Source organism: Pipra filicauda, unplaced genomic scaffold (assembly GCF_003945595.2).
Source record: "Pipra filicauda isolate LSUMZ 115617 unplaced genomic scaffold, ASM394559v2 scaffold540_size334518_pilon, whole genome shotgun sequence".
Taxonomy (NCBI): domain Eukaryota; kingdom Metazoa; phylum Chordata; class Aves; order Passeriformes; family Pipridae; genus Pipra; species Pipra filicauda.
In genome coordinates, this window is record NW_024104688.1 from 265,202 (window position 1) to 284,538 (window position 19,337).

General features: G+C 36.1%; 1 protein-coding gene across 1 annotated transcript in view; it reads right to left on the reverse strand.

The window, feature by feature from the left end:
• Nucleotides 1-9,758: 9,758 nt before the first annotated feature.
• The window catches only part of LOC113983542 (serine-protein kinase ATM), a gene marked incomplete at its 5' end in the record, with an annotated part of 59,516 nt that continues 49,937 nt past the window's right edge, over nucleotides 9,759-19,337 (reverse strand). The window contains 8 exons of the mRNA XM_039387217.1: nucleotides 9,759-12,018; nucleotides 12,149-12,285; nucleotides 12,953-13,016; nucleotides 14,607-14,721; nucleotides 14,800-14,886; nucleotides 16,116-16,281; nucleotides 17,022-17,171; nucleotides 18,564-18,680. Of these exons, the coding sequence (XP_039243151.1) occupies nucleotides 11,835-12,018; nucleotides 12,149-12,285; nucleotides 12,953-13,016; nucleotides 14,607-14,721; nucleotides 14,800-14,886; nucleotides 16,116-16,281; nucleotides 17,022-17,171; nucleotides 18,564-18,680 (1,020 nt within the window). The remainder of the gene's footprint in view (nucleotides 12,019-12,148; nucleotides 12,286-12,952; nucleotides 13,017-14,606; nucleotides 14,722-14,799; nucleotides 14,887-16,115; nucleotides 16,282-17,021; nucleotides 17,172-18,563; nucleotides 18,681-19,337) is intronic.

Below are 19,337 nucleotides of genomic sequence, written 5' to 3' on the forward strand. Positions count from 1 at the left end.
GGAGCTTTCTTAAACCAGTATCTTTTGGAGAGTAAGATGTTTTATATATAAGCTGGTTTTATTTTTGTGTGTGGTAGAGTTCTAATCACATTTCAATCAAGAAAGAAGAAAAATTTGTATGAAAAACCAATTTCTTTTTGGCTAGGAATATTTCCTGAGGCTCACTTGGTACTCACTCGGATGGAAAGTGACAGGAGGTCTGTGATTAAGTAATTAGCAATAAGAAATACTACCTCAGTATGTACCTCATCTCATTAGTATTTTGGATCATTTTCTACATTTAATTTTCTCATGTTTTGTTGCAGATATGTTTACACATAGTAGAAAATCTTGCATCTTTTTTCACATAAACCCTTGTTCTCTTTTTCTCCCTCTAATAATGAGGTTTGTATAGGTGTCATCACTGATAGGGCTGCTCTTCGCTGGCTGAAAATGTAGAATCTCATTGGTAGTAATAGAAATTGTGTTTATGTATCAAAAAGAGAAAGATCTTTAATAACCACTGCCTGTGATTAATTCTGCTGAAGGAGAAACATTGATAGCGGTTCCTTTAGTCAGAGGCTGTATCTTTTGTATTTCTCTAGAGATAATAGAAATTATGTTCTGATTTATGAAGATGAGAATCATAGTATTTAGACATCTCTAAGTCCCTTTAGCTCATGCCTTTTCTGCCACTGATAATGCAGATTTGTTCATTGCTAGATACTTTTCCCAGTCTAGTGCTTACATCTTCCAGGAACTATTCTTGATTTTCAGTTTAAGCAGCCTTTTTCTTACTTCTTAGTTTATTGCTAGTTTCAGGAATAATTTTTGTTTATCTTAAGTAGTTCTTTTCTTCCTTGTACTTAGAAATGTGTATCCCATTTATCTTTTCAGGAAATCAAGCTTTTATTTTGCAAGTATTTGTGTCAGTTTGAATCCTTTCTTCTGCTTTTCAGAAAAGATGCACTCCTCTGATTAGTTTGTGTGACACAAGGAGTTTGTGTGGAAATTAAAAAAAAAACGGTCTGTAATATGAAATTAAAGACCATGTCATTATATACCAGATAAAACAGTTTGAATTAACATTGGATAAGAAATTAGGTGTGTGGCATCCCTAAGGATGATCCCAGAATTATTCTCAACTCCCACTGGTATCCTGTTCAGCCTCAGGTCCATCTCTCATCTCCTTTCTGCTCCCTAATGATACCCGTCTGTTTTTCGGACCAGCTCTTGAGAGAGGCCACTCACAAACCTGCTCCCTCTTTCTTTGCCTTTCGATATATCTGCTCTTTCCCTTCTGTGCCCTTCTGTGTAAATCCTCTTTTTTCTTCAGGGCCATGTACCTACAGAAGTCATTCTTCCATAAGTAAGGACCTGTCCTACATGTTTGCTTGTCCAACAGATGACCGTAATTCATCAATTATACATTTATTATCTGTTATTACTTAAAAGAAGGAGGAATAGTATTCTTTAAGAGCCACAAGCAGTTACTAATGGCCAGAAAAAAATTCAAGGAAGGATATGATGACCTGGTTTTATTAAAAAAAAAAATAAAATTAGGTAGTATTAAAACATTATTTTTCAAAGTAGCTCTGTTAAATCTAAGCTGGAGAAGAGGAGCTGAGTTTTACTCAGTAATTATTTCCAGGACAAATAAATTGAGGGATATACATGCAGTATTGCAAAATATTTTCTAAGTAATGAATGTAGCACTGTGCTTTATACCAATATATATTTCTCTCTGAAAGCTCTTTCACCATTAGCTTGTTCTAATATAAAAATAAACTATTTCTTCTAACAATGTGTTGCATTTCTTCCATGTGAATATGATTTATTGGACCATTCCAAGGACTGTGATTCTTAAATTCTCTAAGGTTGGGCATGGGAAAATCTATTCACAGCTTTTTTCCACAACTGTAAATTACAAAAACTATGCCTTTTTGTGTGTGTGTGTATTTGCACTTCTCTACAGGATGCACATATATTTCGCTACAATAAAGAACTTACAAGTTTTAGAGGAACAGATCTTCCTCTTCTTGGTGAAGGGTATTTACCTTCAGGAGATGAGGGCTGTACAAGTTACACAGTACATTGCAAAGCGAGATACTTACATTCTACTAGTGGCTTGTGTTCTACTACTGGCTTGTCTCATTGTTTTGTAGTTGTGGGATGGTGTTGTAAAATGAGGCTTATTATGGCAATGTAAATCAAATAGTTACTTCTGATTGCCCCCAGTGTTTTCTGGGTCCCACATTTACGGGTGCACTGTGAGGCTGAAAACAATGGAAACTATGATCCAAGGGAAAACAAAACTGAACATCAAAGTAAAGACAAAACTAAAGGGAAGGAAGAACAAAAGAAACAAGGCACACAGAAGGCAACTGTCTTTTAGGATTAATTATAATGGACTGGAACTCATTTCTCAAAAGCCACTTGAAAGCTGTTTGATAATTATGGAAATATTTATGGGTCAAGTTGACTTCTTTTGCTTATGCCTGGAAGACTGTAGATGATATGTTCTTTAAGCAGCTTTGTCTGTCTGCTAGAAACCTCATTATATTTTGTGTGTTTTCTAATTTCTCTGATAAAGGACCTAAACCTGATCAAGAGCCTGTTTCTGCAAGTACTGCCAAGTAATTGAAACAGTATTCACAATAATATACTTTCTGACTTAATTTCTCAGTAGGATGCAAGCATTACAGATTATTACCTTTCTACTTGCAGACAGAGTTGCTAGGTGTTGCAGCAGATGCTTTAATCAAAGGCTAGGTACTGCAAGTATCATTTTATGGTACATGATATTCTCTGTGGTATTCATTCTAGATGCACAAAATTACCACTGTATGAAAGCATTAAGAGTATTTTCATACTTTAAATGTATTCAGCAAAGCAAGTCGAGGGGGATAAAAATAGATTCCTAAATTCACAATCTCTACAGTGCTAACCACTAGTCAGTGTTATTGACTCACAAATCTGGGAGTGGTCTGCTCCTATCAAGACACAGCTTTTTTTCAAACTCAGTCTTGGTTTTTCTGTTTTCAGCGAAACCTGTTTCTCACGGCAGACTTTCAGCGACCGGGTTTATTCCATCAGCAAGGAGCATAGTTGTTTAAGGTCTCTATGTAGTCAACAGGAAGAAATTGTTACCCTTGCAGGGCAATTGATATCTTAGTTGTTGTAAAATTGCTCTTGGGAAGTACCTTTCTAGCTCTGGTAGCTACACAGTGAGCCTATGGCACGTAGACTTCTGAATTAGATACTATGGGGAAATTTGAAAAATGGTATGAAATGATTACACATTCTTTTATTTGAAATGTCTTCGTACATGCATCTGCTTCGATTTAGGCATAAATTGCTTGCCTCTTGTTTTTTGATATTTAAATAACTTGCAATATCATAGTCCTACATAAATGTCTCATGCTTTTGAGGCATTTAAATAAAAATTATGGCTACCACACCTGAAATTGCTGGAAGGAAGCTAAAATTGCCAAAATTGTTGCCCAGCTGTCTGGCATTTTTACTAAATCTCTGCTTTTCTTCCATAATTACTTGGTGTCTGTTCCAAAACTCCTCCTCCTCCTTATTCAACTTTACCCTATGAAAAAATACCATTAGTATGCCTCAATTAAATTATGTATATGGATATCCAAACATTAGGCACTGCTTAGACTTCTGTTCAAGCTGTAGTGTAGAGGCCAGGGTGGAAAAGTTATTTATTTTTCACAAGATGATCCTTTCAGTAAGAGTTAGCATGAAGTAAGGAAGGAGTATGTAGGTAGGCATTACAGAACCCTTCCATAACTTTCTAGAGAAAAAAATACACATACAATCTGTGTAGTAAGTTAGAACCCCAGATGAAAGTACTATGAAATGCAAATATTTTGTGCCAGACTCATCATTGCCAATCATGATTCAGTATTTATTTATAAAGTTTTGTGGTTTTTGCTCCAGACACAGGGGGTGTTCATCTTTAAGAAAGCAAGTAAATATTAGTCACTCTTATCATATAGGTTGACACTGTCTAAGAAAGCTTCACTCTTTCCACAGTGAAATGTCATAGGCAATTATTGCCATGAACCCTCCTCTACAGCAATAGCAGCAAGGCAATTAATCAGCTGAATCCCAAAGCCTCAACAGTCCCTTAAAGCCTGGTTTGAAATGTACAACTGTTGCAGTCAAGATTTCTCCATACTTCATCTACACTTTTGAATTACTCTATGGATTAGCTGGTTGTATTGTCTTTTATTTTGGCATATGGGTTTGTTAATCAAAATCGTAACACAACTGCATGTGCACTTAATGTATTTTAGAAGTAAGTTTATTTTGGTTCTGACTGTACTTTTTGAAAATGAACAGATAATCTCATTAATGCAAATGCAGTTCTTTGCAGCACTTTCTTTCTATTTAACACTTCCAGTATTAGGAAATGTGTGTCTTCTTGTACACAACAAAGGCCACATGTGAATATGTGGGAGTGATCTCCTGAATCTTTCAGGAAAAACAGTTGGTTTGTATTCATCCACAGGGATAAATCCCTTTCGGATCATAAAAAATTGAGCTCTCTACAACAAGGAAGCCCTAATGTTCTTCTTAGTGAATGACAAAGCATTTTCGATAAATTCTAATTAGTTCATAGAGAGACCTGGAAGACCAATATCAAAATAATGAGTTATTCATTAATTCAATATGTTAAATGCATTGTAACAGCCAGCAATAAAAGTAAATTACTTATTTTATATACAGAACATGTTGTAACAGCCTCCTCTGTCAGCTAAGAAATCCACTGAAGTCCTTGCTGTCAATTGGATCACTTTCTTACCAAAACATTCATATTTCTAATAAAGAGTAATTGAAAAATGCAATAGGATAGAAATGTAAAAAAAAATTTTAATGCCATCTTATTAATTTCTAAAATGATTTTATAGACGTGCAATTTCTTATTGCATTATTTAACTTTAAAAGCTTCAAGCATGCCTATAATTAAGTAATGAGTAGTTCTTTCACAGCAACAAACTATGAAAAGACCCCTGAGCTACATCTGTATTGCAGATGCTGTAATGAAGTCAGGAAACAGTGAGTGAAGTGTGGGAGGGATAGGCTGAAAGATGCATTTCAGTAAGGGCTTTTGAAATCAAAAAAAGGGCTACTATATAATCTTCACAACCATTAGAACCAAGACTCAAAAAATAGTGTGGGAGTGAGAAGGAAAGTGGTTGACAAGGTCAGTGGGAACAGTGCAAACAGGGAGCCCACAAGCTGACTTCCATGTTTTACATAAAGTAAAACTGGTAATTTGGAACTGAATGATGACAGAACACTTTAGCTTTAAGTAATCATTGTGTATGCTCAGGAGAACCAGAGGCTCAAAGGTCTGTGTTTATCTTTCTGTATATAATGTCTACCTTAATACACAATACCTCATTTATTGTCATTGCTTTACAAGACCTTGTGTGTAAATGACAGAACTAAGGGGAACAGATAAGAGGTAATTATACTGAGATGTGTGTGTCACATGGAGGTTTGCACCCACAGTCATTTTTACAGACTTAAATTGATTTGAAACTGGTATTAATTATACCAGTAGGACAACTGTGTGCTGATAGGGCATCAGTTTCTCTGTTTTGACATAGCCAAGGGCTTTTAGTGTCTATGACCTACTTGCATATTATGCAACATATAGGTGTGTTAACATACATTATCAACTGATTAAGGTAGTGAGGCAAGTCTAAAAACTGAAACAAAATCATATAAAGAACCAGACTGTCCTCTCATTTACACTCACATAATTTAAATTATTTGATGTAATTTAGGAGTTACACTGCTGCGTGGAAAAAAATTGGCCAACAAATTGATTTTATGAGAAATAATTTTTTTTAAACAATAGAACAATATTAACCAGAAATTACTAAGTTAAAAACAAACAAACAAACTAAAAAGTCCCAAAAGTTGTTACAAACTGATACCTTATTTTTAGCGCTTATCATCAGGAATTTTAATCTTTAACCTTTGCACCTTTAACATTTACTTAAATACCTTTTGCCTATCTGAAGCATTAGCTCTAAGGCCTAAGAAACCATGTAATTTGCCTTGGATTTTGCTTAACTAAAGTCTTTGCCTACACTGCTAAATAATAAAGGGGCTAGGAAAGTATGCTTGAGGGCCATGGGTCAAACAAACTGGATCTCTGATTCTCCATGCTGCTTAATAATCATCTAATTTATTGGCTCTGCTTTGGGCAGCACCAGTTGGTTTTTTCTGAGCAATACTCAGGTTTAGTTTGTCAGACAGTTCATTCCAGGAACAAGGTCCAGAAGGACAGTGGATAGCACTGCTTGGCTCAACAGGGTTTATATCCTGATTGCTCTAAGATAACCTCATATTACACCCTATTCATGTAATCCAGAATTCAGCATCACTCTAAAACAGCAACAACTTCAGACTGGTCTGCAACAGAGGTATTTCAGAAACTGACCAAAAATCTCCTCCTGTGGCAGTAAGTGTACATGGTACCTCAAAGAGCCCAGACAAGGATGCATCCTTGGACTTGGTCTGTGGATACAGTCAGGCAGTCTGGTAGAAGAAGGAAACGCAAACCAACATGAAGACAGGCAGAGTGAGAGATACTAACAAGGTTGGTTAGACGTTGCTTCACTTTTTTATGTCTGATTTAAATTTTAATTCAATAAGGTGGTGTTACTCTCAAAGATTTACATAATGTAAGAGTTATTTCAGATATCTTGGCAAACTTCATGGAATGCAAATCTTAACTGAGGAGTACTGGTCTAGTCCTGCCAACTACTTGAACACGGGTCAGGTGCACTCCAAGAGGCTCTCCTCCATGAAAACATTTGGTTTGGGAGCTACCTGTAGGAAGTACTCATTTTAGCATTTCCTACAGCCTCTCCTGTCGACAAATGTTATCCATGACTTCCACACAAGGAAGGCAGGCTGGAAGCAGTGCTGGAGACTTGAGGACAAACTGGAACTCTGTATTGAACAATGATTTTGAAGTTAAATTCCCTTCAAGAACAGGACAGTTGGGATGGAAGGTATGTTGTGGAACATGTATACCACAAGCTTTAGCTATTATACAGTTTTATAATTTCACATTTTCTTCTGGCTTGATGGGCCCAAATTCAAAAGTAGTGTTTAGTTAAAGGTAAGCTCAGGGGTACAATGACTAGAAGATGTCTGGAGATTCGAGGTGAGTCATGAGAGACCAAGTACAACTACCTTATTAGTTGTTTACTTTATCTAGTTTTAACTCTGTATGGAGGGAGCACTTCTGGATAGAGTTTCCAAAGCCATCATTCTCTCTGCAGTGGCTTGAGAAACACCTACAACTAAATGTTTGGTCTTCTTGAAATAAAAATCTATCTCCATGGGAAATCTAAAGAACTCTCTACCACAGATGTGGGTAGTTTGGGGAAAGTACATGTGGAGGCGAAGCTGGTTTTTGCATGGAAGTGTTAACCCCTTTGGTGAGAATCTAACAGATCTGTATCTAGGTTGAAAAAAAATCACATAAAAGAAGGAATCTGCACTCCCTTTACTGAGGATACACTGTACAAAAATACATAATCATTTATAAGTGGGAAGCATAATGCTATGTGTTCATATGAGGCACTGGTGAAATCTGAAAAGACTTTGTGAAATTACATAATTTTTTCAGATGGAAGTTTTGTAAGTAGGTACTTCAGTAATATATATGCTTATATAATGGACGTGGAAACACTACTTAATCATCCATTGTTAAATAATGCACAAAATCACAACTGTATGGACTTCGCTCAGCTTAAGGAACTGCCATTTTGCCACTTTAGATGCTGACACCTCACATAGCATAAAGGAATTTTCCCAGATACTAAGAAATTAATTTTGCCCAGCAGAAATTATTACACTATTCCATGATGCTGACAAAGCACCACAGACTAAGGAACTTTTTATGTGACGGTTGTCCAGCTTTCTATAAAAACAGTGCTCGTTGTGATGTAGAAGCAGAACTACACCTTAGGATATTGCTTCACTTCTACCACACCACTTATTTACTTTCAACAACACAAAATTGCTGATCCATAAGCTCAATTTTCTCTGCTTTACATGGTGTATGTGGGAACAAAACAGGGGTCCTGGGTGAAGAGATCAAGATACTAAAAAATTCCTGCAAGTCAAATGCATGTTGTCTATGGTGAGATTTTTCTGCACTTGCAGAGCAGTACTCAGGGAGCAGTGAGGTGACTTAGCAGTAATTGGCATTAAGGGTGATAGTTATAATCCAGAGACACAGTCAAACAGCCTACACCTTGTGACTGGAGAACTGAAAACTTTATTTTGGAGTAGTTAGAAAACCATGCAGAGTTTCTCCCTCTTTACCCCCACCCCTTCCTTCTCTTATTCTAACATTCTTGATACGTGAGAGCACATGAGGAACATACCCAGCACCGCTCCAGTTGCATTTTAATCAGCATCGGGAAAAAAAAACTTGTTTGTGAAGAAAAACAGTGACTTGGTGAATTTTGCTCGTTAACACAAACTTTGAAATGAGTCAGTCAGCACAGTATACATTGTCACACTGCTTCATCCTAGAAGCTGTGGGGAGGACTCAGTGCAACATGGCTGAGGAATTTTTTAAAAAGTGGAGGACTCCTTCACAACGCATTTCAAGAAGTTCCTTCAAAAGGAGGATTTTCTATAGGCAGATGAATTTTCTTATAATCCTTTCTGCTTTGCATCCACCATATGGGCATACAGCAACTGAGGCAACCTAATAAGCTTCAATCTGCTGCAGGGTATGTGTTTGGCAAAACGGGTATGCAGAGAGGGAGGAAGAGCAACTGATGCTGCAGTGGGAACTCTGGGGCAGGCAAAGGTGTAGTCCCTTTGCACCATATTTTTTGTGGACACATGTACAGAAGTGAGGAAAGAATGGGGAAACAGGGAGAGAAGCTGTGTGCACCCTGACATTATGCACTGTGCATCCCTGAAAGCTCTAAGTTTAGGTGTGCTCACATGCAGGACCGGTGATGTGTTATGTGAACACCACATCAGTCTTCTCACATAATCAAGATACAGGGAAGACTTTCAAATGTGGTGGGAAGAGAATCTAAACCTTCCTTTGCACACTTTGCAGCCTTCCCTGTGGATTCACTCTTCAATCTACCTGCAGAAATGAACACTTTTATTGAACTGCAATTTTTAAGTGTCATCAGTAAGTGCTAGCATTAGGCAATCTCTCCCTGAGAGCTGTTTCAGGCCATCCACAGGTTCCAGAAGACAGCACTCATGAAGACTGACATCCTTATTTTATTTAAACTGGATGTACCTCACGAGCTGGCCAAACTAATCTCATTTCTAGTCACAGAAAAGAATTCCTGATAATGGAAAAGTTCCGTCAAGGTATACAATTCCAATTGGTTTACCTGCTAACACTTCAATTTTTTCCAGTTCATACTCCCGAAGATGTTTCTCCAACAGACGTTTCACCTGAAAAAAGCTAATTTCAAATAAATATGCTGCTGTTTAGAAGCTCTTGCCCATCATGCTAATCACAGGCCCATTTTTCCTAGAAATTATCTTTTCTGAACATAAATGTTTAAAATTACTAAGATGTATTCCAAGAAAAAGTTAATAAAGAGGCAACTTGACTTGTCTCACATCTGTCTTATTAATACACAAAATATATGAGTAAATATAGAATTATTTGAAATATTTATATTCCAAATACTAACCCACCATACCATCAGTAGTAGCGTTTGTGACAAAACCACTATTCAGAGTTAAACAGCATTTCCATCCATGTTTTATTTGTCTACTCTTATACAAGTATCTGTGATGATACATTTTTGCAAAACATTCACTTTTTAATTTTGACTTTAAAAATTAAAGCATTACTCGACCAAAAAGCACAGCCTCCGATTTGGTTACCTCAAACTTTACAGGGATGACAATTATCTCAAGAATGTCAGATTAGTTAAACTAGGACCCAATAGTAACAGGACTGTGTCACACTGATTTTGACATTAGTTTGTTAATAGTTTGAACTTTTTCATATGTTTGCCAGCTAACCTGTATTCCAGTAAGTAATGTAAGCAGGTTTCAATTAAATTTACAATATGTATATGCATTTTTGTTTGTGTTTCATTCAGCTTGAACAATGAAAAAGTACAGGCATTCAAAATCTAGGCACTAAGCACCAAGTTAACAGCATTGCAGAGAAATAATTATTTTCTTTGAAGTTAGGCTTTCCTGGGACAACTATATTAGTATTGTTTCAAAATATTCCCTTTCAACTGGTATATTGAAAAGTCATGAAGGAAGGCTCTGCCAGGTGTTTTTATGCAATATTCTTTTATATGATAGCTAGGAGTTCTGGTACAAAATAACCCCCAAAATGCCTAAACAAGAACTTCCTCTACAAGAAGCATGAGAAAAATTTCCAGAAATACTACTGGATTTTTTTTTAAGTCTGTGTTTAAAAAGAAAAACACTTTCAGGATGTTTTGTTTAGTTCTTTCCTACTCCCCACTGCTTGGTAGAACTTTCCTCCCTTTCCTAAGTGTCATTTAAAATTCACATAAAGAGTGTATGCTCTTTCAGTTATGTTTCATTTTGAGAGAACCAATAAATCACTGTACCCCTGGATCACAGTTCTTGCCCACAAAATAAGTCAAGATGCACTTCCAAGGATCAACAGACAATTATGTCAGCTTCATGAAAACATAGTACAAAAGACTAATTTTGCCATGTTGACCTTATCTTATGAAATAAAGATAAAGCCTAAAAATTGTGGAAACACTGTACAAATAAAAATCCATGAAATGCTGATTAGAATGGGAATTCTTCATTAACATTGCTGTAAAAATGCTGTAAACTTTAAACTAAGATAATGTGAGGGTACACCAAATTTCATTCCTATTTTTAAATATAAAGATGATTTGGGAAGATTTAGTAAATATACCAGTAAGACTGTTATATGAATGGTTTTTCTGATTAACCATATTCACAGACTATCCGATTTTTTCTTTTTAAGAAAGAGCAATGTCCTCTGTAAAAGCACATGCAATCAGAATCAGATTTTTGTACTCAAAATACAACTTCAAAGTTTCTGACAGGTGTTTATTCCAGATGCAGAATGACTGTTCACTTTAGAGGCATTTCTGATGTGCTAAGTTTCATTGTATAGTCAACCTATTTTATCAAGGAAGCCTGAGCTACAGAAGCGAAATCTTTTTGTTTTATACTATTAAGACTACTATAAAAATAAAGTACCAATATAATTCAATTTACAACAGGAAAAAAAGCAGCTATACTATACTTGGCTTAAAGTCTACATCTATATACAGACGTGTCCATTTAACTAAGCTTAAAAAACCCCAACCCCAAGAACCCTTGGCTTATTAAACATGAGGCATTATTTTAAAGTATAACTCCCCTTTAGAAATGTACTTTAGCTAGTTATTTTATGACTCCTGGCTTTTAGATCACCCATTCTACACATTATCACATAGAATTACTAGACACAAGACTCCAGCTATTTAACATACACACAAAGTGATGAATCTCAGGCTTTAAGAATACAATGCAACCAGTATGCCCAAGCAAAGTCCTTGAGAGTCACAAGGAACATCAAAGCAGTGCTTGGTGTTTTATACTGTATGGTGAACCTAAGTGGACAAGAAATGTTTTCTCAGTAACAGGTTATTGAAAAAAATCCAAACCATCTACTGAATGCTAATATGCATAAGGCTTCATGGTTGCTCCTGATATAAATTTTAATCATGAAATACCAATTTGAAATGTTAAGACACTTGCTGCATAGAAATAGTTTTTTAAGCATGCTGGATCCTCTGAAGTCACACCCAGGGTTTCCATCCAGGAAAGAGCTGGCTCAGATTTTTAGGGTCCATGGCCTGCTGTATGAGGAGGTTCACTTGCCCTCCTACACTGAGCACTGTTCCCTCCTCAACACCTTTCAGCTTCTCCTGCAGTCTCATCAGAACACGCTCAGCCACTTTGTTAAAGCTCTGGTCGTCACTGCTGGCAGAATAAAAAAAGAAAAACAGGTGCTCTAGATACGGATCCTGAACAACATGAGCAACATTCAAGGAGAAAACCATAAAGCAAGGCAAGAGTGCAGCAAGAAGACAGTAAGAAAAAAATCTTGCACCTGGCTTTTCTTTTACGTTCCTGTGGATCAGTACTGAGTGAAGAGCTCATGTCAGCCTCATCCTCTGGTCTCTGCTGCAGATACAAAGCTTTCAGGGGGTTCATGGTCCAGTCGAAAAGAGGATCATAGAGCAGCACCTACACAGAAAATAAACCTCTTTTTAATTTAAACTGTTAATTACAGCTATTTCAGTGCCCTAGCCCTAGCTCACACTAACCACAATATTAGGAGCTTAGGTGTTCTGGTTTGGTTTTGTTTTTTTTAACCAATAGAATTGGGCTAAATTGCTTAGTAGACAACCCAACAATAAAACTGCATCTGATCATTTGCAGGTATTTGTGTTGTTTATACTTCAACTGAGTTTTGCCACTCAGTCCCATCTCAGCAGTGAATAGGTAATTTTTTAATACACTGCTAGGCACTAAAAAGAATCACTAGTGTTTAATGTAAAGTATAAGCTGCTCTTAAGAACGAGTTTTATTCTCTTCTTTGTGACTTATGCAAAGAGGATTTAATTCAAATGGCACTACTCCTGCTGGAAATTTTGCACTATGGCTAGAAACATTTAGATATTGAAGAGAGTAAAATGCCTGAAGGAAACAGTTTCCATAGAAAATGCTAACTGTTTATAATTTTACTGAAGAATACATGAATTAACAAATCTGGCCAACACTACCACATTCAAATTCAGTACAAAATCTTCACCTTAAATGAATATTTGGTGTAGTAATACATATGAAGACAAAGACAAAAACCTGAAGACATTCTGGCAGGTTACTGTTCAAAAGAATGAAAAATGCTTACCTCTACAATAGTCAGCAAAGCTTCTTGAGAATTTCTCATAACAGCCATTGTTTTCTCACAGCATCTAAAAACATTTTACTGTATTTTAGGTTCTTTTTGGTAAAATGTAATGGCATTTTCATGATTTAAATACTGGATATTTGTACTCTACTTAGAATTTCTAACATAAGAGTAACCTCTTGTACTGCCATTTGGAAAAAAAAAAAAAAGAAATTTAGACACGTAAGACCAGAAGGAGACTGGGTAGTTCACTGATTATATTCTCTAAGACAAAGGGATGACCTGTTTCACTGTCTGAGATGTTTCTATACACAGAATTAACCACTGAGTTAACACTGCCTGTTGAGGTGTGCCATGATGGCAGAATTGCTCGGGTGAAAGAAAACTCGTGTGCCAGCGGTGCTCTGCAACATGTTGGAGCACCTTGGTAGGGTTCCTTTATATGAACAGATCCAATAACCAGGCATTAAGCAATCTCTGAAATCTCTGCTGTAAGTTTAGATATAGAAGTTGTTATTCACTCCTACATTCACTCCCAAGCAAACTAAGTTTGTGTAAGGAATGCAGAGCTTTCCTATGGGACAGGTACTCCACTGAAAGGGATTAGGCTTCCTGTCTACTTCAGGATGAGAACACCTCTCCCCCCCCAAAGTTAACTGATCATGTTCACATTCAATCCTGAAATGACTTGTTTATGGCATTTACCCCAGTACTGTTCATTACAAGTCAGTCTGGCTGAGGCAGAAACAGTGCCTGCACCAGTGCCTTTTATGCTGAGTTTACTTCAGCTGGAGCCAAGCAATTCATGTTTTTCTGTATAATGGGGCAAAAGTTTCAGAAGTAACACAAAACTGTGAATTTAGAATAGAAGTGGCAGTGACTGTTTCTTCACGGGACAATGGTGTACTAGGAACTACTTATTAACATTAATTACTGCCTTAGAAAGACAACGCTTGCACTATATACTTTTTTAAAGACATTAAATTTGGGGTTTGCAAGCATTACGTTCATGAACATCATCAAAGACTGGAATGAGAGAAATGTCCTGCTTCTTAGGGCTCTCATGGGTCATTCACAGGATATAGGATGGAGGTTGGCAGAAACTCAACTCTTTAGGGATTTTTCTGTTTCACAGTTCAAATCTATTGTAGGATTTATATTTTGTACTTGCAAAGTGGTATCAAATATATGATCCAAAAGGGGAAAAGACTCCAATTTACTTACATAAAACTAAACAGAAATTAGAGTTAAAACAAAATTTGTTCAAAGACATTGAATAGTTCTGAATATATAGTAGAGGTCTGAAAGAACAGCTTAGTTCTGAAGGAAAAAAAAATTCATCATTCTAAATCAGTGGTTAGCTGTGGAGCCTTTGGAAATGCTGAGCCCTCTCTGAAATGCCACAAGTGGGTGACAATAACCCATTAGCTAGTGAAGAGTATGAAACACTGAGCAACACTAACGAACTTGCAATGGGTTATATAAACATGAGCACATAAGTTAAAGGTCAGCATTTAGGTATTTCATTATTCATATTATCAGCAGAAATCTGAGTCTCCCCTCTAGCATTAGAACTATTTAACATGTAACAACAACCATAATGCTGGAAGTATTCTGCTGCCTCCTTATCCCTATGCAGTACGGGAGCACTTACCTTCTGAAGACTCCTTCCACGCCAGTAATACCCATTCCATCCACAATGTCCCTGGTTAATCTAAATGGAACAGTCTCTGGTGTGGGAAGGATTTTACCTTGCTCAAAAGCAACCCCTAAACGAAAGGATAATAAATGTTTAATAAAAACTTAAAGTAAAGAAAAATTAATGTTTTCTTGCCTGTCCCACTTACCCAGATCTATATGCACTAGTTCTGCTGTTTGTTCATCTATCAAGATATTCTGAACATGTCTGTCTCCAAGTCCAAGAATGTAGCCAACTGAAACAAAAAGGTAAGTGCTGAAACCATATTTACATGTAATAAAAACCAGAGAAAGCTTAAGATTATTAAAATCATTGTAACAGGTACAAACAAATTACTAGTGAGAGTATTTCTTCTCCTATATATAGATATTACCCATGAAAGAGCAAACGCCATTTCACAAATCCAAAAAAGTTTAACTGAATGCAAATGCAAAAAGGTTGTTCTCATACGGATGTGTATTGTTTTATCTGCTCCACAGACTTCTTGGCCATTTCTCTTCGTAGATAGGTTTATCAAATATTGCAGCGTTAAAAAAAAATATTAAAATGAAGTGCACAATAAAATTAGGTTTTGTTACTGTTACTGTTTTATTTAAAAAAATCCAAAACAAAACAACAAACCAACAACTGACTTTTGTCTAAGTCAGTTTTAAAAATCTCCAGTGATCCAAATTATAAGATCTTTCATGTAAAGCCTATTTCAGTGCTTTACTGTCCTTAAATTAGAAAACCTACAAACAACATTGCCTTTGGTGCAATTTACACCCATTACTGTTTTCATCAGCTGATGATCAGCAGCAGTATTTCCTACAAAAATCTTTCATGTGAATTCTGCTAAACCGTAGATTTACTTCCTTTTTTTTCCAGCAAAAAAGGGAGTGTATAAACATGTTAGCATCTAAAATGGGATCTACTGCAATGTATACAATTTACTAACAAATGTCTTTGAGAGACTCATTACAGAACTGAGCCATCCAAAGAAGATCCACAATCCAAATACATATATTTCTTTATTAAGACAAAGGAAAAATGCCAGAGTCTAAATAACAATTTCAGCCATGGCTGATGATGCCAGTACAAAGAAAGTAAAAGATTGAGCTTTTCAACTCAGTTAAAACATCTGAGGCTACACATGAAATGAATATATGTTAAATGGAAACAAAAGAAATAAACAGCCAGGTAGAAACTTTAAAAACAATACCAGAACCTAAAAATACAAACCACTATATAAAACAAATACAGAATTTCATTCTGTCTTTCTACTGCAGCAGATATTGGGGTGGGGAGGAACAAATCAGAAATCTTAATTACAAAAATAATGCTGGTGTTCTTGCTGGAATTTTTTGCCCTCTACTATGCCTTTTGTGGCATGTGATAAAAGCAGAACAGCCACTGCTTCTGAAATGGTATAAACTTTTTGGTTACATAATCTAAAATGCCAAGATAACTAAGACAATGTAATACCTATAGAAGATGTAGCCACACTACGAGTGTATGCCAATCGTTTTTCAAACCACACAGCTGGATCCAGGAATTTTTCCATGCAGAAATACCGAAACACAGGTTGAAAATTCTCACAGACTTTCATGAAGATTCTGTATTTCTCTTCAGGTTGTTTCTTTTGTGCATCCTTTAAACACATAAGAAATGTTTTACCCATGACTAACTGCTTTGGAAGGAAATTATGTCTTCCTTTGAAAGAACAGACTCCTACTTTCTACCCTCTCCCCTCCATCAAATGCTGTTCTCACTCCTTTCTCTGAGCTATGAATTACTGTCTCTTTTAAAGCAATTACTAATGCACCTATCTACCTGTTTTACTAAACAATTACATTTTCATACAACACTCATGGGCTAAAAAATGTGGAAAAAACCACACTCCTATTTCTTTGGTTCAGCAGGTGTATGTATTTTATAGGCATGTACAGGTAAATGCATCTTGCTGGGAGACACTTCCATTCTTGGCACTCTCTTCTGGTACCTCTGGTTATCTGGTGGCTTCATGTCACTGTGAGAAAGTTACTCTCACTCATTCCCATGCAAAAGGTGCACAGAGCCAAAATTAAATATACTTTAATCCTGTTAATGCTATAGACATTTAAAAGGAAGTAATTTCTTGCACTGTCATGGGTACATAAAGTAACAGGTAAACCTGTCTGCAATTTTCTAAACTTACGGTGAGGTGGTCTGTGGAACTAAACTAAAAGTCTGAATATCTATTCGTTCCATGCCACTGATCATATTCATTATTATATATACTAATAGTATAGTATATAATTCTCCATAAATTTCCCCTCTACCTCCCAACTCCCTTTAAATATTATAAGCCAGTTATTTTTTTTGGTGTTTTTTTAAGTTATTTTGACTCACCATCATTATTTTTTGACATTGATAACCAGAGTAATCTCCTGGTCTGTATCTCTTGTGAGCTCCTTCTTCGACATTCACAAGAAACTCCCCAATGGGAGTTGTTCCTGAACACCACTCAAGAACACCACTTCTCTGTGAAAGGGGAACCACCTGTAAAAGTAAAACCATGGCTGCACGGGGAAGGGTTATACACACAAAACTATGAACAGGCATCCTGCAGAGCATGGGTGCATATCTGTGTTTGTTTATAAAGACAAAAAAGGACAAACCATACAACTGATCACAATACATGTTTTAAATACAAATATATATATATATATATACAAATCCACTCAAATTTTTTCTACCAAATATTTGCAATTTTTTTCCTAGCCCAGAGACCCTTCCACTACCATACTTCAGTATAACTTAACAATTCTCCTCAATGTGAATGTTTATTTTGGCATTCTGGATGACCTATGACAGCCAGCAGGTCACTGTTGGAATGAGATAACACAGGCATTGTGCAAATTGCATACAAGAAGTAAAATCTCACACAAACACATGGTAGCTGTGTGAACATATTAGGCTTGTCTCAGTCTGCTTCCCACCCCAGGGAACAGTTGCTCACTGCATAACTGGTTGTAATGGTTACCTCAATTCCTGTAGCACTGGCCAGAATGAACCATTTGCTTGCCCTCAGTAAAACAGTTACTGCCTTTTTCCTTCGATTTCATTTTCTTATGAAAGTGTCTTGATCTCATAATGCGACATCCATTCTCTTTTTCCCAGATGTCATTCATTTTTGCACACATAAAAACCTGATTTTTAATTGAAGATTATCCAAAAATGTGACTTTAACTCCACCTGAGAATTCTTAAAACCACACCAGCAATTCAGAGAAGCACCTTTAGAGATTCCAGAGTGCATATTTCTCATTTGTCAAAGACAAGAGCTTATCCTTCAAGAATACTTATTCAGAGGTCACCTTCACAGCTATTATTATAATCCCAAGCACATAAAAGGACAGAGGAAGGGAAAGTTCCTCTTCAAATACATTTCCTGCATTCACAATAAGAATGTATTGCTGTATTCCCAATTCCAACAAAAAAGTTCTGCAATTCAAATTCTGCATGAATAGACCCTAGATGGGACTTTTGGATTCAATTGTAAGGGATATTGCAAGACTAAAATTAATTATTAAGGAATATCACAAGACAAATTAATGAGAATTCATAAACAAACTTGTATGCTCAAGTCTAAGGACTAGAAACTTACAATTCAAGGCCAGTGCACGAGTTGATTTCTTTTCAATTACAGGTTCATATAAAGAAAGCTTTGAAGAGTATTTAAATATATATTGGGCATCAGAAATTTATTTTAAGGATTTAGAAAAAATTAAATCGTAATAATTAAAATGTATTGTTTATTCCATACCTTAAGGAGCAGTGATTACCTTAATAACACATAAATAAATATCCTTTTATATTGTCTTTGGGTTAAAAAAGTGGACAATGGAGAAACACACTTTATTTCTCTGCTGCCACAGCTTGTCAGGGTTACCTTGTATCTTCGGATATTTAATTTTCTCTTTCGTGTTTCAGTGTTTTGCTGAAGCAATGTATTGCACATCTGGAAAACTTGTTGCATGACAGCATCTTGCCTGAGGTCATCACGCCCCTTCAGCAAAAACAGAAAAAGCATTTAAAAAACTTTTCAGCATCCAACTTCTTGTTCAGCAACTAAAAAAATTATTTAAAAAAATTGCACAACCCCCAAGTTACTTTTCCACAATAATCACATGCAATAAAATGTAATTAACAATTGATTTTTTTCTCTGTATTTGGTTTTCTAATAGTGCTCAGCTGCTTAAACAGAACTATCATTAACTTAAATCATTACCTTTTTCTTTTTTTTCTGGCAAATATTATTTAAGGTTTCAATCAACCTACATGCCTTACAGCACCGTTTTTAAACATAGATGTTTCATTCAACCTATTTAGCAACCCAGCACACAGCTGAAGCAGCATCAGTTGGCACTGCAGTTCTGATTATGGGATGCAGATTTATGCTTCTCTTTAAAACTTTTGGAACTACCCCATACTTAACAGCAAAACAGAATTTTCCCAGCAGCTGCTCCATGTTTACATTCAAAGAGAGAATGAAGTCAGTTGAGTCTAAAGAGAATTTTTTTAGAGATTTGTATTTCTATGTGTATGCTTTTGATTGTCTCTCAATTGTAAATTTTTTTTTTATGGGGAAGAAAAAAGGAGGTATTTAACAGAAAATTTGATGGTTTTTATTTACTGCATAATCCAGGTCACCAGTTAAGACATG